Source organism: Aureobasidium pullulans, assembly GCF_000721785.1.
Source record: "Aureobasidium pullulans EXF-150 unplaced genomic scaffold scaffold_1, whole genome shotgun sequence".
Taxonomy (NCBI): domain Eukaryota; kingdom Fungi; phylum Ascomycota; class Dothideomycetes; order Dothideales; family Saccotheciaceae; genus Aureobasidium; species Aureobasidium pullulans.
The window spans coordinates 428,574-444,956 of NW_021941021.1; the positions used below are offsets into that span (position 1 = coordinate 428,574).

At 49.6% G+C, this 16,383-nt stretch overlaps 8 protein-coding genes across 8 annotated transcripts; 3 read left to right on the forward strand and 5 right to left on the reverse strand.

Moving 5' to 3' along the window:
* Nucleotides 1-2,461: 2,461 nt before the first annotated feature.
* Nucleotides 2,462-4,757, forward strand: M438DRAFT_262135 (oligopeptide transporter; the record flags this gene model as incomplete). The annotated part of the gene is made up of 2 exons (XM_029899792.1): nt 2,462-3,338; nt 3,514-4,757. The coding sequence occupies 2 exons, from the start codon at nt 2,462-2,464 to the stop codon at nt 4,755-4,757; spliced, it is 2,121 nt and encodes a 706-aa protein (XP_029765406.1).
* A 1,493-nt stretch (nt 4,758-6,250) lies between these two features.
* Nucleotides 6,251-7,512, forward strand: M438DRAFT_262505 (uncharacterized protein; the record flags this gene model as incomplete). Its single annotated transcript, XM_029899824.1, has 3 exons — nt 6,251-6,271; nt 6,319-6,564; nt 6,616-7,512. The coding sequence occupies 3 exons, from the start codon at nt 6,251-6,253 to the stop codon at nt 7,510-7,512; spliced, it is 1,164 nt and encodes a 387-aa protein (XP_029765407.1).
* Nucleotides 7,513-7,763: 251 nt separating this feature from the next.
* Nucleotides 7,764-8,506, reverse strand: M438DRAFT_262400 (SCO1 protein; the record flags this gene model as incomplete). Its single annotated transcript, XM_029899816.1, has 2 exons — nt 7,764-7,879; nt 7,930-8,506. The coding sequence occupies 2 exons, from the start codon at nt 8,504-8,506 to the stop codon at nt 7,764-7,766; spliced, it is 693 nt and encodes a 230-aa protein (XP_029765408.1).
* Nucleotides 8,507-9,168: 662 nt separating this feature from the next.
* M438DRAFT_350661 (uncharacterized protein) lies at nt 9,169-10,731 on the forward strand (the record flags this gene model as incomplete). The annotated part of the gene is made up of 1 exon (XM_029906663.1): nt 9,169-10,731. The coding sequence occupies one exon, from the start codon at nt 9,169-9,171 to the stop codon at nt 10,729-10,731; it is 1,563 nt and encodes a 520-aa protein (XP_029765409.1).
* Nucleotides 10,732-10,871: 140 nt separating this feature from the next.
* Nucleotides 10,872-11,369, reverse strand: M438DRAFT_3025 (uncharacterized protein). The gene has a single exon (XM_029902135.1). It carries the CDS (start codon nt 11,275-11,277, stop codon nt 11,011-11,013), a length of 267 nt encoding a protein of 88 aa, XP_029765410.1. The 5' UTR covers nt 11,278-11,369; the 3' UTR covers nt 10,872-11,010.
* On the reverse strand, nt 11,308-12,297 carry M438DRAFT_3034 (uncharacterized protein). Its single transcript, XM_029902159.1, has one exon. It carries the CDS (start codon nt 12,175-12,177, stop codon nt 11,461-11,463), a length of 717 nt encoding a protein of 238 aa, XP_029765411.1. The 5' UTR covers nt 12,178-12,297; the 3' UTR covers nt 11,308-11,460.
* Nucleotides 12,298-12,324: 27 nt separating this feature from the next.
* M438DRAFT_379246 (uncharacterized protein) lies at nt 12,325-13,212 on the reverse strand (the record flags this gene model as incomplete). Its single annotated transcript, XM_029908868.1, has 1 exon — nt 12,325-13,212. Exon 1 carries the CDS (start codon nt 13,073-13,075, stop codon nt 12,326-12,328), a length of 750 nt encoding a protein of 249 aa, XP_029765412.1. The 5' UTR covers nt 13,076-13,212.
* A 445-nt stretch (nt 13,213-13,657) lies between these two features.
* On the reverse strand, nt 13,658-15,033 carry M438DRAFT_360753 (uncharacterized protein). Its single transcript, XM_029907460.1, has 3 exons — nt 14,839-15,033; nt 13,997-14,788; nt 13,658-13,942 (listed from the first exon to the last, which is right to left on the reverse strand). The coding sequence occupies exons 1-3, from the start codon at nt 14,984-14,986 to the stop codon at nt 13,770-13,772; spliced, it is 1,113 nt and encodes a 370-aa protein (XP_029765413.1). The 5' UTR covers nt 14,987-15,033; the 3' UTR covers nt 13,658-13,769.
* Nucleotides 15,034-16,383: the final 1,350 nt, after the last annotated feature.

Consider the following 16,383-nt stretch of genomic DNA (forward strand, 5'->3'; position numbering starts at 1 on the left):
CTTGTATCAAAGACTTATCCTCTTTGCCATCTCCGCGACCCCTATCTCTCAAAGAAGTAAGACAACCAAATAAGCGTGCCTCCATCTCACAGTCTGGCCGTCGCGGGTAAAAGAGAGATACACCTCTCCTTATTTGCCGGAGTTAATTATGCTTACATCTGTCGAATGACACGATATTGCAAGGTCTGGAGTCGGAATCTGATAGGGGCGTGTAGAATAGATAGCTTATCTCGATGAAAAGTCCCTGTGAGACAAAAGCATCATGCATCTCCACAGCTTTCATGCTCCTAGAGATGGCTGTAAGACAACAGAAGAGTGACAAAACCTCTCACACGGGCAGAAGCACTTTTTCAAAAACATTACGCCGCCATTAGCATTAATACGTCTGCCCAGTGAGAGCCCAGGGCCAATATGAAGAGCATACCTGCTCGTATTATGTTGTGCCCCCATTCGAGCCAGCCCATTTGCTTGATTCACGGACCGTCCAGAGATACAAGGCTGGCCAAGAAGCACTGCAGGATTGTGGCGAATTTTGGCGGCCCAAGAGATGCGTTGAAGGCTTATCCATGCAGGCCTCAGTCATTGCGCATCTACGAACCGCGCTTTCTCGAGTCGTCAGACAGCGCCATGGACAGAACAATCCAGTCTCTTGTGATCAGCAACACATAAATTGGAGTGTGGCCACCCAATCGTCACGTCCAAAACCAGGTGAGACGGGGCGTAGCCCGCCGGTGCATATGCTGCCATGTCATGTGTTGTCATGGTCGTTCAGCATCTTGCTGCTGCTGTCAATATCTTTCAAGAAGTCACAATGGGAGGAACCGAGGAATCCTATCACAGAAACCCCTCTTTGGTGTCTCGCTTCCTTAGACCGAGTCATCCTACAGACACGAGATGCCAAGTTTCAGATCACATCTCGACGTTGTCGACAAGATATGGCATTCCGACATAAGGTGCAATCAATTTCGGTTGCATAATAAGCAATCCGTGGCGCAATGCAGGAGGTCAGAAGATAGAGCGAAGCAGTGGCCGGATCCTCCAAAATCATTTTTCGGTGTGTTTTCTTTGTGTCAGATGTGACAGCAGGTTTGGATATGCTTACGGACCTGCCCGATAGAGCCTTAAGTGGCCGTTTCGCGCGTGCGAAGGAAGGAGGGAAGCTTTTCGCTTGAACCCTTGGCGGCCATGCACTCCGCGAACTTTGGCGTCAGCCACAAAGAAAGGACCGAGGCAAATGAGTGGGTTCCGGCAGGCTTGATCTTGCTTGTGAGGCTTGAGGCTCTTGGTTGGTCAACTCGACTTCACGTCGAAGTTCTTTCGTTTCGGGCAGGTAAGTTTGTACGTCCGTATTACCGTCGGACAAGCCGCAATTTGAAGATACACTGGTACTTTGTCCATACCAAGAAGAACCAGTAAAGGCTCATCATCCTACGACATGTTGACTTTGCTTCTTATCTTGCCCCAAACAGGAATACGAGAGTGATATCGAAACCCCATGGAGTGATTCTCGATCAGGTCGCGTGAGAGTCCATTCGCACGCTTGTTGACCGGCCGCCCTACCATTGACATGATCGCCGGAGTCCGGAAGCACAAGGGAACAGGCTGCTGAGCTTTGGTCGCAGTGGTCGAGAAGAGTCATCGCGAAGGCCGAAGTGGAAGTGGTCTTTGAAACCGTGGAAACCTCCACCTTCCTAATTTCCATTTGCTAATATCACTGGGGAAAACGTCCGTGTTCAAGGGTCTGTGGAGAGACAGATGGATAATTAGCCGAGTTCACGGATCACGTCTTTGCAGCAGGCCTCAAACTAGACACAACCGCGAGGATAATCACGAGCGACCGACAAGCCTCCAATGAAGGATTCCGTGACTCAAATCACACGTTGTCTATCTTCCGTCAAGATGCTTTTTATGCGCGCGGGTGTTGATTATCCGCCACAATGAGGTCGCATTCTACTCGAATTGGAAGGAGACAAGAGCAGATCTGCTTGGCGAACAGGCCAAGCATAGCCAAGATCGAATTCACACCAGTCACCGAAAGCTCGCCTATCATGGTCCAATATCTGCAACCCGGACTAGGGCCTAATGTTAGGTTCTAGCCACCGTAACGGACAGCTCAGGATGACCCGTATCTGTGGGCTTATCACAAGCGATGGTGCGCCCAGGAGTGGTAGTCATCCTTAGGACTCCTGGATAAATATGCCTTCTCTACCCCCCAGCCTTGTGCCATTGTATCTGTGTCAATTCACGAACATCCACCATGCCTAGTGTTGTCGAGGTTCAGGCTGAGGTATGTCTCTTTTGATTGATATACTCAATGATGTATAGTAGCTGACCTATACATCCATAGCCTATGGGCACCATTGATGTCCATGGCGAGAAGCACCAAGAGACTCTTTCCGTCAACTCTATGGACAAGGACCGCACAATGCTCGACGAGAAGGACCCCAACGTGGTAAAGGCCATGGAGGACACCGACTACGATGAGGGTACCATTGCAGACCCCTTCGCACCCTACGACGACCTGCCCGAGGAGCGTCACTGGGTCGTCACTGTCCGTGCCATGGTCATTGGATGTATCTGTGGTGCTTTGGTCAACGCCTCCAACATTTATCTCGGTCTGAAGACTGGCTGGACTTTCGGTGCCTCTCTTTTCGGTGCCATCATTGGTTTCGCTGTTCTCAAGCCTCTCTCCAAGGCTCTCCCTGAGACTTTCCCTATCCTCGGTGGATCCTTCGGTCCTCGTGAGAACAACATCGTTCAAACCGCTGCTACAGCTGCTGGAGGTTTGGGTTCGGTCATGGTTTCTGGTATTCCGGCCTTGTACCAGCTGAAGCTTCTGTCTACACCCAAGGAGGATTTCGGCAGACTCATCTCCCTCACCATTGTTGGTGCTTACTTCGGATTCGCCTTCGCCACCCCTCTCCGCAAGTTCTTCATCATTTACGTCGCCAGGGAGCTCAACCTGATCTTCCCCACCCCATCCGCTTGTGCTTTGACCATCCGCAGTATGCACGCAGCTGCTACTGGTGAGGCCATTGCTAAGCTGAAGATGAAGGCTCTGAGTTACTCCTTCGTCTTTGCTCTCCTCCTCCGTGTCGTCTCCCAGTATGCCACTGGTATCCTTTTCGACTGGCACATCTTTACCTGGTTCTTCATCTGGGGCAACTACAACAACAAGGCCATCGTTCTTGAGAACTGGGGTTGGTTCATTGAATGGACCCCTGCCTTCATTGGGTCTGGAATGCTCGTCGGTTTAAACGTCGCACTTTCATTTTTCGGTGGTAGTGTCCTTGCATGGGGTGTCATAGGCCCTGCCTTGGTCCATAACGGCATTGCCTGTAAGTTTGAAGCTAATGGTATAATGTCCGCGGGTCAGTCTTACAAATATGACAAAAATCAACAAGGTGGTGATTAGGGGGCCATTTGATGATTTTGGAGTCTATTTTTGAGCTGGCTTGTTGGATGAGTACCACGCCCTCATTAGAACTTTGCTGACTCGATCTCTTCTCTCAGTTGGCTCTCAACCTTACCCTGACGACCCGAAATGGGATGCTATTAGAAGCTACTACTCTTTGAGCGCCAAATATGCCAACAAGGACCACCCCAGCCCTCGTTACTGGCTCCTCTGGCCCGGTGTCTTGGCTATGATTGTCATCTCCTTCACCGAGCTCTTCCTCCAGTACAAGGTCTTCTTCATCATGTTCAAGGCAATGGGTCGTGGAGCTGCTAAGGGCTTCAACGCCATGACCGCAAAGGCTGGTATGAGCGGCGCAACCATCAACGTCAAGGACCAGGAGGAGAAGGACGTCATCTACGATTCTGCTGAAGACCACGAGTTGGTCAAGATCTGGATGTGGGGCCCTATCCTCATTCTCAGCATTATCGCCTGCTGCATCGTTCTCGGTGTCCAGTACGATATGCCCGTCGGCATGTCCCTTCTCTCTGTCTTCCTGGCCTTCTTCTTCGCTATCCTTGCCGTCCAGTGCGCTGGTGTCACTGATGTTACTCCTTTGACCGCTGCTTCCAAGGCCTCCCAGCTTGTCCTTGGTGGTGCCACCAAGGGTGAGCACTGGATGACCGAGCACGCTCAGCGCCTCAACTTGATCGGTGGTTCGCTCGCCTCCATCGGTGCTGGTCAGGCCTCTGACTTGGTTGGTGACTTCCGTGTTGGTTACCTTCTCCGCACATCGCCTTTCCAGCAATGGGTTGCTCAGGGTCTGGGCACGATTGTTGCCTGTGTCCTTGCCCCTGCTATGTTCATGCTTTTCAGCAAGGCCTACCCCTGCATCATCGACGTTGAAGCTGAAACCTGCCCCTTTGCTGCCCCCTCTGTGGGTGCCTGGCGCGCTGTTGCTGTCGCTGTTACCGACCCGGTCTTCCCTGTCCCTAAAACCTCCGGTTACTTCGCCATTGCCTTCGCCATCTTCGGTGGTGTCATGGTCGTCATTCGTCACTACGCCTACACTGGCAAGTGGGAGAAGTACAAGGCTTACCACCCTAACGTCATGTGTATCGCCCTCGCCTTTGTTCTTAACGCCACAATCTACGGTAGTGCGATGGTCATAGGAGCGGTCCCTGCTTACTTCTGGGCAAAGAGAAACCCCAAGAACTTCGACATCTATGGTTTCGCCGTCGCTGGTGGTCTCATTGCCGGAGAAGGTATCGGAGGTGTCATCAACGCCGTCTTCCAGATCGCCGGTATTGCCGGTCCTTCGCCCTATGGTACCAACATCGCCTGCCCTGGCGACTCTTGCTAAACAACTTGCAAAAAAAAAAAGAAATCGGGTCATGTATAATGGTTTTGGGTGGTGGGCGGGATGAGATACCAGTTTTTCAGCTTCACGACGACTTTATGCCTTGGACTCTTATGATTGTCCGACATATATTCTTTAATGTCTTCTTCATACATACAATGGAAAGATTTGTTCATATCATGATGCCTGCCGCCCATCTTCACTTGTATATGTGGATCAAATTCTGATCAAATCTTGTTTGAACGTCGACCTGCCACCTGCACATGGAATCCGATACATACACTCGCATCATTGACACAGCTGCAGCTATTTCAGGAGCGCCAATGACTATAGCACCACTTTTGCTCTGTTTTCCGTGTAGAGCTGCTTCCATAGCCATCACAATGCATGGTGTTTTTCAGAATTGAGTGCTTGTCCCTTTAGAGCGACACATTAGCACGCTCTCTCTGGCCAATCACCAAGACCACAAAACTATCTTGTATCTTGACAGGCTGATTTTCTCAGCCCCTGGCGCTTTGGAGCCGCGATTGACGTGTCTCTAGAGTTTACATACTGACTACTGATACATCCAAACTTGACCTGACGAGTCTTCCAGTTCACTTCGGAGTTCGAACATGATTCTCACTTTCACATGTGTCTGCGCGTGTGGTCATCCGAATGCATAGTGTTATTTTGATATCGAGTGGGTTTTTGCTGAGAGCGACAGCGACATCTTGCCATGATCTCCTTGAAGGATCCGCATTATAACTATCTATAGAGTTAATTTTTTTTTTTTGAAAAGAGGAGAAGAAAAAAAGAACTTTCGCAATAAGTTATATTTTGTCTCCCCCAAGAAGTTTTTATGGATTTCAGATATGTAGTTAGCGGATATTTCGTAGGATGATGAGTGTAATCTGCATGCTCTAGATATGTTGCAAGACGATACAATCTTGCAGCGTGTATACTGTTGATGCCAAACTCCTGTGTCGCATAGGTACTGCTTATCTCTGAGTATCACCATCAATTTGCTGCTCTCTGTTGCGTCGTACTAACGCGTGAAGTCGCGCCATGGTCTGCAGCCGCGTATTCGTTGCAGGATCGCAGCGCTTCGTCATACCGAGTCTTGAAAACTCAAGGAAGCATTTTCAGCTACGACGATAACAGCATCTGAGTCGGTAATATATTTTGTCGATACAGGAAGGAACGATGCGATGAATTCAAGCACAAAATTGTAAGCGGCAGGGTGACTGCCGGACAAAGCACCTTGGCCACGAGCGGGGTCGACTTCACCTTGAACCTCCGCTTACACTCCGACAAGTCACAGCTGCCACACTTTTCGAACATCGTTTGGAACCCAGGCTTGTGAATGTGTGATTATCCTTACTACGATCGTATAAATCTAGACGAGTTGTAAACACGAAAAAGCCGTTACAAAAGCACGAGCGATCATCTCCGAAGTTGACCTCACCTGCTTACTTTGTGTCCGTCACCCTTCTCGTTGATCGTGCTTCTACGCCATGGGTCTCAAGCTCAATATCGTGTGTTACAAAACCTCCTCAATCTTGGCACGTTCTAACGATGATAGCTCCTTTTGCTCATCGCGGCCTGCGTACCGCATATTTACACACGCTTATCTTTGCTGTACAATCTCGAAACGATCAACCATCCTTCCAAGATCACCACTTCCAGAGGATGGATGGCTGAGAAAGGCAACTATGAAATTAAGTATGCAGACAAGTTGAGAAACTGCGAAGACCTGGTGGTAGACGATCAAGCCGGATACGTGGTCATTGGCTGCGATGAAGGCAGAGATGTCTGGAACACTGTTATGGTAAGTATTCCCTCCATCTCATTCTCTCCCATACCAACAAATACTTTCCAGGGCATCTTCGGCAAAACACAACCCAAGAATGGCGAACTCTACCTCTACGACTACTCCCGTTCAACCCCTTCCCTCGAAACAATCCGCCTTCTTAACACCCCCGAGAACTACTCTTTCCACCCCTTAGGCCTTTCCCTGCATCTCCCCACCAACACCCTTTTAGCAGTAAACCACGCAACCACCGGCAGCACTCTGGACCAATTCCACTTTTCCCGCCACGGCAACTCCGCAACCTACATCCGCAGTATTTCCTCACCCTACCTCCGCGCCCCTAATGCCGTTGTCCAAATCTCCGCCACCGAGGTCTTGGTAACCAATGATCATTTCTTCACCCCTAAGGGTTCGAAAATTATGAACATGGTGGAGACGTATCTCGGTCTTCCTCTGGGTGGCGTTACACATGTTAATCTCAAGACAGAAGAGGCTACGCAAGTCGCTAGAGTGGCTTTTGCCAATGGTATCGCGGTGGTCAATGAGAGTACTGTTGCTGTGGCATCTAGTGCTTCGGCCAAAGTTTTACTTTACAATATCGACAAAAGCAGTGCTCCGCCTACACTCAGCTACAGGGAGGCGATTCCGTTGTCATTCTTCCCGGATAATCTGCATGTTGCTGGGGGCAAGCTGTTTATTGCTGGTCATGCTCATTTGTCTTCTTTGACGAAATTTGTCGAGCAAAGAGAGAACTGCGGCGAGGATACTACATCCAAGGGCTGTGATGCTGTGGCGCCTAGTTATGTGGTTCAGTGGACTAGAGAGAAGGGTGTGGAGGATGTTTATGTTGGGACTGAGATTGTTTCGTCCAGCAGTATTGCGCTTGATGAGAAGAGAGGTGTTGGGTTTATTTCTGGGTTGTATGGAAAGGGTCTTTTGATTTGGAAGGGAGAGGAGAAGAAGTAGCACCAAACTCGCATGAACGGCGAGTCTGAAGGCACGAGTCGTCGAAAGCCAAGTGGCTTGGAAGCTAGTACACATGTTTGAGGGTGACGTGGAGTTGTGCACATTCACAGCTGTGCGCCAGGTGCTTCATGATAAGGGGAGGCTGACCATTTGATTCATATCATAGAGTTTGTGGCATATGGGTTGTATTGTACAGAGTGTTTTTACATGTCGTCTACTATTCGTACATTTTTGGTAATATGTGCAGTGGTCTAGGCAGACTTGTCAATCTTGCCCTTCCAGTCGGCAACGTGGTCGTTGATGACTCTTGATGCTTGCTCGACGGTGAAATTTCTGCCAATGGCCTCGACAAAGTCACCCTCGGGGTCTGTTTTTTGTTAGCTCGAGTCCAGATATGTAAATGTCGATGAGACTCACCCATGAGGTAGAAGTAAATGCTGTGGTCTACGAGGTAATCCTGACCAGGCAGGACATTCTGCGGTGTCGAGAAATAGACACGGAAAGCCTTGCAGGTAGCCTTGACTTGTTCGTACTCTCCAGTCAAACCAATCAGATCGTCATGGAACTCCTTCAAGTACTCCTTTGTGACCTCGGGGGTATCTCTTGCAGGGTCGCATGTGATAAAGACAGGTCTCATAACATCCCCGTGCTTCTCCTTGACATTGTCAATCATGCCGGCCATCTTGTCCAACTCTTCGGGGCAGATATCCGGGCAGTGTGTGAATCCAAAGTAAACCAGAGAGTATTTCCCCTTGAGATTTTGCTCGGTGAAAGGCTTGCGGTCTTGGTCGATCAACTGGAAGGGACCACCGACCAGCGGACGACCGACACCCTTGCTGTGTTCGGCGATGCGCTTGCGGGCCATGCGCTCCTTCTCGTAGCGGAAGTAGAGGCCCATACCGACACCGGCCGACAAGAACAGGATTCCGGCTTGCCAGCTGAAAGGACCGAAGCGGTAACGCGACTTCGCTTCTTCTACAGTCTTGTATCGCATAGTTGAGCTCTTAGAGAATGTGCGGGTGGTGGGTTGGCTGATGCGGGAAGAGATGCGCTGGGAGAGGCATTGCGGCGAAGGGCGGGCGGAGAGGAAGGAGCGCTGCAGCGCTGATCGCGGCAGTGATGTTGTTGCCATTGTGATTGACGAGATTGTCGATGAGAATGAGAAAAACGGTCAAGTCGTCCTTTCTCTGTTTCTTGTTCGCCGCTGCTTCATCATGCTCGACTCCAGCATGCGGCGTGCACGGGCCCCATCTCCGAGTTCGCCGCCGTCATCATCCATCGCCATTGTTCTTTTGTACCAAGTCGCCTGATATCTTTTGGACCATTGTCAATCAGAAATTCCCAATTGAGAGATAACTCGGTGGAAGGTGTCTGTTCAATGAAATACTACGCGACTGGTATTGACGAATGCTACCCCATCGGCTATTGCACCTAAAAAATGGCTTGATCCGTTCCAATATCAAACCATCATCTATTGCCTCCCTTAGAAGTTCAATCACACTCTCAACTGGGACTGGTCGACGAAATTTGGGAATCATCGAAACCAGCAAGCCTGACCCTCAACCTGCCAGAACAGCTCCAACTGCAGTCCCCGACTTCATCATACAAACGATACCACACCCAGTTGAAGTAGTCATCGAGGAAGAAGTCGGCGTGATGAATTCTCAGAAGGAATCAGAGCTACTGGCCATGCAGCATATTCTCGGTCTCAGGAATGCTGCAGACGATCTCAAAGTAAAGCCCAAGGACCTCGAGCGAGTGGAACGTCTGAAAGCAGCCGAACCTGTCTTTGTCTGTGTTGACCTGGAAGCTTTCGAGTTTTCCCAAGATAAGATCACAGAGGTTGGTGTCTCCATTCTGGACTCCCGACATGTCGTTGGCACTGATCCAGGTGCCGATGGATCGAATTGGCTCTCCAAAATAAACACCCGTCACATGATCATCAAGGAATACAAACATCTCGTGAATAAGCGTTTTGTTCACGGCTGTCCTGACAAATTCAACTTTGGCCACTCCGAGTTGGTTCCGCTCAAGCACATCCGCGACACTCTCATCGAGCTCTTCAACAACCCCACTTCCGAACCATTACGAGCATCAGACAATGGTTCACGGAAACTCGTCCTTGTCGGCCACGGCCTTTCCAACGATACTGCTTACTTGAACAAACTTAATTTCGCACCCCACGCAAGCGGCAACATCCTCCAAGACGTCGACACTCAGAGATTCGTTGGCACTAAGAAGACCACCATCGGATTGAGCAAGTTGATGGCTGGACTTGGTGTTGATCCAGAGAACCTTCACAATGCAGGCAATGATGCTGCCTACACGATGCAAGCTCTTGTGTTGATTGCTGTTCAGCACACCAACGACCCTGGCGCTTACCTGAAGGCTGTCACCAACGCTAAGGGAAAGGTCGATCCGGCCAAGCAACGTTACAAGGACCACAAAGCAAAAATCAGGGAGAAGAAGGCCGCCGAGCAGAGGGCCAAAGCTCTAGCTGCGGGCCCGATCGAGCAGAATGCCAGTCAAGGCCCTACCCCTAGACTTCCTACCAAGCCCTTCTTCACTGGTCCTCCTCGCGAACACCAACAGTTTCCTGCAGCGCGACAAACCACCGCACGATCGAATGTTGAGACAAGACGCCGAGTCGAACAAGCACCATCAACCAGGCAGGATTCGGGTGAGAACTCTCACTTCCCAGCGTCGGTCGACCACACTCCTGTCCCTGACAACCAGACTTCCGTACACCCTGACCCCATAGACCCCAACCCCATAGACTCCCAACGCTCACCTCCATCACGCTACGAGATATCTGCTCCGAGAAAGGATGGGAATCAACTGCTTGAGAAAAGCGGCGGTCGAGTTCCAAAATTCAAGACGCCCCCCTTACCGAGGAATGAGGATCGGCCCGGATATACCACATTTTCGCTTCTCAGTGAGCAGACAAAGCGTCTTAATTCTTCGAGGAAAAGGAAGAGTTCCGATCCCGAGCCTGTCCCGACCAATCGTGTCGGAAACCCTGCAAAAGCCCAACCAACGGAACGGGATGACGACGACTTCTCAATACCGCCTGCTTTTTATCGGGGCGGCGATGACAATAGTCGTGATTCAACGCACGGTGATCAGGGAGGATCCGAATCAATGGCCGACAACGGACCACACGACGGTATTGTCAGAAAAGTCTTCTCGCATAAGCGTAAGCAATTTCTCGAAGCTTGATTACCGCGGCTCTTCTTGGCCATTCTTCTTGGTCATTCTTCTTGGTAATGTGGGCAGAGAAGCTTACATGAGATTGCTACTCTAGTCCCCTGGAATTTGACATACCTACCTCTCCAAGACACACCCCGATTCCTCCTAAGCATTTATCTACTTGTTCCGGCGATGTGGATTTGTGCTGTGATTACACTAAACATGCCCTTGTGCGCGCTTTCATGATCAACGTGGCGAAGGCGATAGAGAAGTAACCGGAGGTATTAGGAACAGGAAAGACGGGGTCGGTCACAGCGACGGCAACAGCACGCCAAGCACCAACACTAGGTGCGGCGTTAGGCAGATGTCAGCATCAACGTCTATTATGCAGGGGTAGGCCTTGCTGAAAAGCATGAACATAGTAGGAGCAAGGACACAGGCCAATGGATCTGCATTCAAGGTAAGAAAGACCATTATGGCGCTTCGATACTCACAGAACAGCGCTAATCCTTGCGGATCGTTGTTACACATTATCAACGATATCAAGGCTCTTCCCGATGAGAATGCAGCAGTCATGACATTCGCAGAATTTGAGAGTTACAATATCAAACAAATTTATATAATCATCGACAAGCTACTCGATGATACTGATGAGATATCATTGCAACTGGCTAGATGGTTGAAAACGAGGAGGGCGGAGACCATGAAGAAGGTGAGCTTGCTGATCCGAGCTATCCAAGTTGCTCATCTCAATCCAACTCACTCCCAATGTGGTCCCGAGAACTCAAGGTCGTCATCTTCATCACCTCCGTTCCATCTGTCTTCTCCAGTATCCCAATATCCCGTATCACCACTGTGATGTCTGATAACCTTCCACTTTTCGATCTTCGGAACCTTGATCGCCGCCAACCCGTACTTCATCACTTGATCCGCCCATGAGTCGTCGGAAAACAAAAACTCACACCACGCTTGAGGTATAGGGAAATACCGTTGTGATGGTTTATGCGGTGGATCATTCTCGTCTTTGACTCTGATACCAGTAGCGTTGTCCGAATCGCCATCATCAGGATCAATGTAACCCGAGGAATCATAATTCGGCTCCTTGTTGTAGTCCCAGAGATCCCATTGCTGCGTTGTGTAGAGACCAAAGGGCGCAGTGGCTAGTTGTATCCACTCGAAATCTTGGCTCATGGGTGGTATGGAGATGATCAATGGGGCAGGTAAGCCGCCGAAGATGTAATCCTCGAATGAGTGACCTTGTTCATTCGATCTGTTGCCTTTTACCCACGGTTCGTCAGGCTCGTCGGAGAAGTCACTTTTTTCGAAGTAAGCCATGCTGAAAGCGTGAACGAATTCGTGAACCATGGTGACAGCCAGCATCAATATCGTACGGTAGATGGCCGAATCCGGGTTTATTTGGAATTGGTGATCGGGTTCAATATCAGCCATGACATGGACATCGTGCAATATTTGCATATATCTTTGGTCGTATGGTCCTGCGGAATCGTACCAATCGATGACATCAAGCAGTCTCCGGTTGAGTTTGATATCGGATTGGCGAGTATCACTATTTCAACAATCGTTAGCTTGTCAAGTGATAATGCACGTTCGAGTTCCATATTCCTTACGGTTTGGAAGCAGGGACAGTCCGAAAACCTGTCGCATCGATTCGCCAACTGGTCAGGCCATAATATCCTTCACAATCTCCGAATGACCAAGTCGTCCAGTCACGGACCGCGTACATCTTTCGAAACACTTCCATCTGCTCAGCCTCTGTCAACACATCTGGTATACTCATATTTTTACAATATCCCACGAATGTATCGCTGTGGTGAAATTGTGTCTCCATCTCAGCAGATGGAACAGCGAGAGCATGGAAATAATTGAGGGTGACAGGATCATCCAAGATGGCCGATGCTAGGAGCAAAGATGGCTGCATCAGATTCCACTCCCGGTAAGTTATGTTGGGCCAAAGCTCTTTTCTCAAAACGGGATGGATCTCTTTGTTCTTTTCGATCATGGGATTTCTGTACCATGCAAACGCAAGTCGACCATGAATGTTGTTGTTCACGGCAGGAGGTACTCCCAAGTGGTTTATGAAACCGGACTCTCCCAAGACTTGTATACCATATTTCTCCAGCAGAGGGTGATAGTCCGGAATCTGACTGGGTGGTCCGAGTATGCACCCTGAAGGATTATTAGGGTCGAGTCTGGAGACATGGAAGCCGGTTCTGTTATAATTGAGATGTGCTGTCCATTCGGAAGAAACTTCGGACCAGTGTACTGGCGGATCATATGGAGGGATTACCGGAGGGTCTGGTGCGTAGAAGGTGTGTGGCCCTTCAGGCTCAACGTCCGGCATGGTAATTTCCATCTTCACTTTCCAAGATTCTGTGATTTGCTCCGAGTCTGAACGCGCATGTCTTCAAGAAGAAGAAGAAAACGACCTATTGACTCGAAAAACCCGCTCGTTCGAATGCGGAAGCCACATGTACAAAGAAAATTGCAAACTTCCATATCCAATCTACAAACTGGACTCGCAGGACCTCAAAGCAACAAAGGAATTGATGGGAGTCACGAAGCTCAACGCAAACAAAGCGAGCCAGTTTCTCGTTGTTCAAGATTCCACCGCAAATAGCTCCCACCTGTCAAATGACGATGTGATCGTCAGTATAGTCTGATCGTCCAATACAAGCACGAAAAATCACTGCTCTCACTGGACAAGCAGTTGACCGTACAAATCGTCATGCATTTTGACGATGATAATACACGGACGGCTTGGACATGAGACCCTGGCTAGATTCAGAATTCTTATCTCCCTTGCAGCAGAGACTTGGCGCCCTATTTCGAGGTGGTGGAAGGAGCAATGTTGAAACAGATTTACTAGTACCTTCTTCAACAGTTATAGCATCACACATGTACATCTGAAGGTTGACAACTGTGGTACCAAGTTCATGTGTTGATTCAGCCAATTCCGGCCAGCAGAAATGTCTTTTTGTCTATCTATTAGTACTTTGATCTATGGATCTGAGGTTGCGACAGGAATATATACATAGTCTCTTGGACTCCTAATCGGAGGAAGAGCATGAAGGGGAGAGCTTAGCAGGCACAGGCTCAGAAATCGAGTCGCCCCTGAGGAAAACAGGTAGCTCGGTGACACTAGGTCTGGTACCTCTCATGCTGCGTTCGAGCTCCTTGGGGTTTGCGGTGAGCCAGTGTAATACACAGACTGAGAGGAAGACTAGAAGAGGTTAGTGACTTGCTGATAACCTTGGATCATGGAAGGTAAACTTACTATCCATATTGCACTGCATGAAACACAGCCAGACATGTTCGCGTCCACCAGTAACGTAGAAGATCGTAGAATTGATGACACCCCAAACAAGGATCAAGATGGTGCCGATCAAAGACTTGTAAGCCAATCCGCGCAACTTGCAAGGACGAGTTGAGGCGGGCAAGATGATCGCAGAGGACAGGGTGTCGATTTCCACCTCTTCTATATCAGCGCTCTTCTTAGCACTGCCGGGTCTGTTGACGTGACTCAAGCGGTTCAACTTCTTGCCAAATGTGGTGAAGCGCTCCGGGACAGAAGGGAACAGCTCGCATTGTCTTGTGCGGCGAAGCATAACGACAAAGACACCAGTGAGCATAATGTAGGTAATACACTCATAGATCTCGAGGGGTGCGACAACCTCTGGTGGGATGCCTTTGCGGCACCTACCATCGCTATTTGCGATATAGGCCACGGGGTTCAAGAATGCCCATACGAACAGGAAAGTGGCAAAGACGCCAACGCATGCTGTAGATAGAATCCAGATGGGGTCATCACGGCGGCGCAGGTAGTCCAAGTTGGCGATGTGTGCTCTTTCGATGAGGAAAAGTTGTGTTGTGAGACGGCCGACGAAGAGGAAGGCGATGCAGAAGTAGATTGCTGTCCGACAGAAACCAGCCGTTTGTATACCAACGCCAGAGATTGCGATAGACGCAACGAAGAAGGCGATGGACACGAGATAGCTTGAATAGACAAGGAAGCGTATCCATGAAATGTGTCGGATGGTCTGCCAGCGGACTTCTTTGACTCGACGCCCTAGTACAAGATTAGATGAGCGCCTGAGTATATTTGACAGCAGTACCTACAGAACAAGTAGCATGTGAGTAAAAGTGGTAGGATCGTCAATCCGCTGTAAAGTGCTCTTCCCAGAACGGAGCTAGAGTGATGTGTTACAGGATCCGGGTTGTCATCATCGAATATGGCGAACAGACGCCTTCTGATCAATTCTGACATTGCCGTGGTAGTATATAACGTGCTTGGTAATCAAGAGTTGGGAAACCACCAGGGCTTGATTTGGTCATGCAAGAAGGGCAAAAGCTCGATGGCAAATGTGCTGCGTGATGCGTTTCCATTTAAGCAACAGACACTGCATTCCAGAATGATACGAGAGCATGGCCTATCGCCGGTTCTAGTTTTGAGTTCAAGGTGGTTTTAGATGTATATGCGCTCGTGGTTGATAGTTGCATCTGGCCTTAGCCGTTGAAGGCGTTGGCATTGATCTGCCAACAACGACCGGAGTGTTCGCCTGGGGTCCCGACTTGAGCCGCGGCGTATTTGCCCTGGACGCCTCATTGCGCAATAGTCACTGAACCGCGTAGTATGTGGCTTCAGTCAATGTATCGAGCGCTGTGGCCACCGTCATAAGAATCGTTGTCGTCGAGTGGTTGTTGATCATCTTCAAGATGGCATTGTTATGTGATCAGCATACCAGATCTTCAACTCGTACAATAATCCAAGCGTGATCTTGGATCGATGCAGAAACACGCGAAGACAACGGCATCGTCGTTGCAGAGTTGAAGATCTGAAGACCATACAGTTGACTGAGATTTTTGCAAGAACAACGGGTCTACGATAATCTGAGGTGGACCTACAACGTGCAGATTACAGCTGGTGTCTCCGGTCCGATGAATGATCAGTCAACCTCGGAGACTCAGTTGAAGTATTGGAAGAGCGTGTCGGCTCCTCATGCCATGCAATGCCCTACCCGTTGATTTGATATTCCGAATATTTGGTAGGTACTGCAGGTCTCATCCTTCCCAGCTCACCTCAGGGCTGGTAGCCATCCGGAGATCTGGAGAAGAAGCAGGAGCACGTCGATCATCTCGATGATCGTGACTTCTGTTTCAGACCGCAATCTCAAGCCTCGTGCCCAGAAAGCAAGGGGAGTAGACAGGAGAGACGCTCGAATTGTGGAAGAAGTCAGACTCGGGTAAACCTACCACTCGGAGGTCCGCGACAAGGTTACGGTCGGCGCGTCGGCTGCCGCTGCCGCCCGCTGAGCCTTTGACAGATGTCGCCAAACCCTTCCCAAATAGGGATGCACATCGGCTTTTTTCGTCTCTGTTTTATACGTTAAAAACAGCCTTGGCGTCAGTATCTTTGACGTCGAAACATACAAAACATGGCTTGGCATGCCGAGCCTTGCACCCGCGTGCACCCGTATGTACCCGCTATGCACCCGTAAGGCTTGGCTGCGGGGTACGGACAGGGTGACTATGCCAAGCATACAATCAAAACAACGTATTAAACATGTTGTTTTGTATCGTCAGTTTTTTTGACAAAAAAACATTAAAACGCCACCCCTATTCCCAAACAATCACCACCGACAATATTGGCCCTCGCGTACAGCG

Bases quoted from the DNA above. Each gene is read 5' to 3' on its own strand.
- M438DRAFT_3025 (XM_029902135.1), bottom strand. From the start codon at position 11,277: ATGACTGCTGCATTCTCATCGGGAAGAGCCTTGATATCGTTGATAATG.
- M438DRAFT_3034 (XM_029902159.1), bottom strand. From the start codon at position 12,177: ATGCAAATATTGCACGATGTCCATGTCATGGCTGATATTGAACCCGAT.
- M438DRAFT_360753 (XM_029907460.1), bottom strand. From the start codon at position 14,986: ATGTCAGAATTGATCAGAAGGCGTCTGTTCGCCATATTCGATGATGAC. The intron at 14,789-14,838 runs GTAGGTACTGCT...ATCTTGTACTAG, and splicing joins ACTCACATGCTACTTGTTCT to GGCGTCGAGTCAAAGAAGTC. The intron at 13,943-13,996 runs GTAAGTTTACCT...AACCTCTTCTAG, and splicing joins CATGCAGTGCAATATGGATA to TCTTCCTCTCAGTCTGTGTA.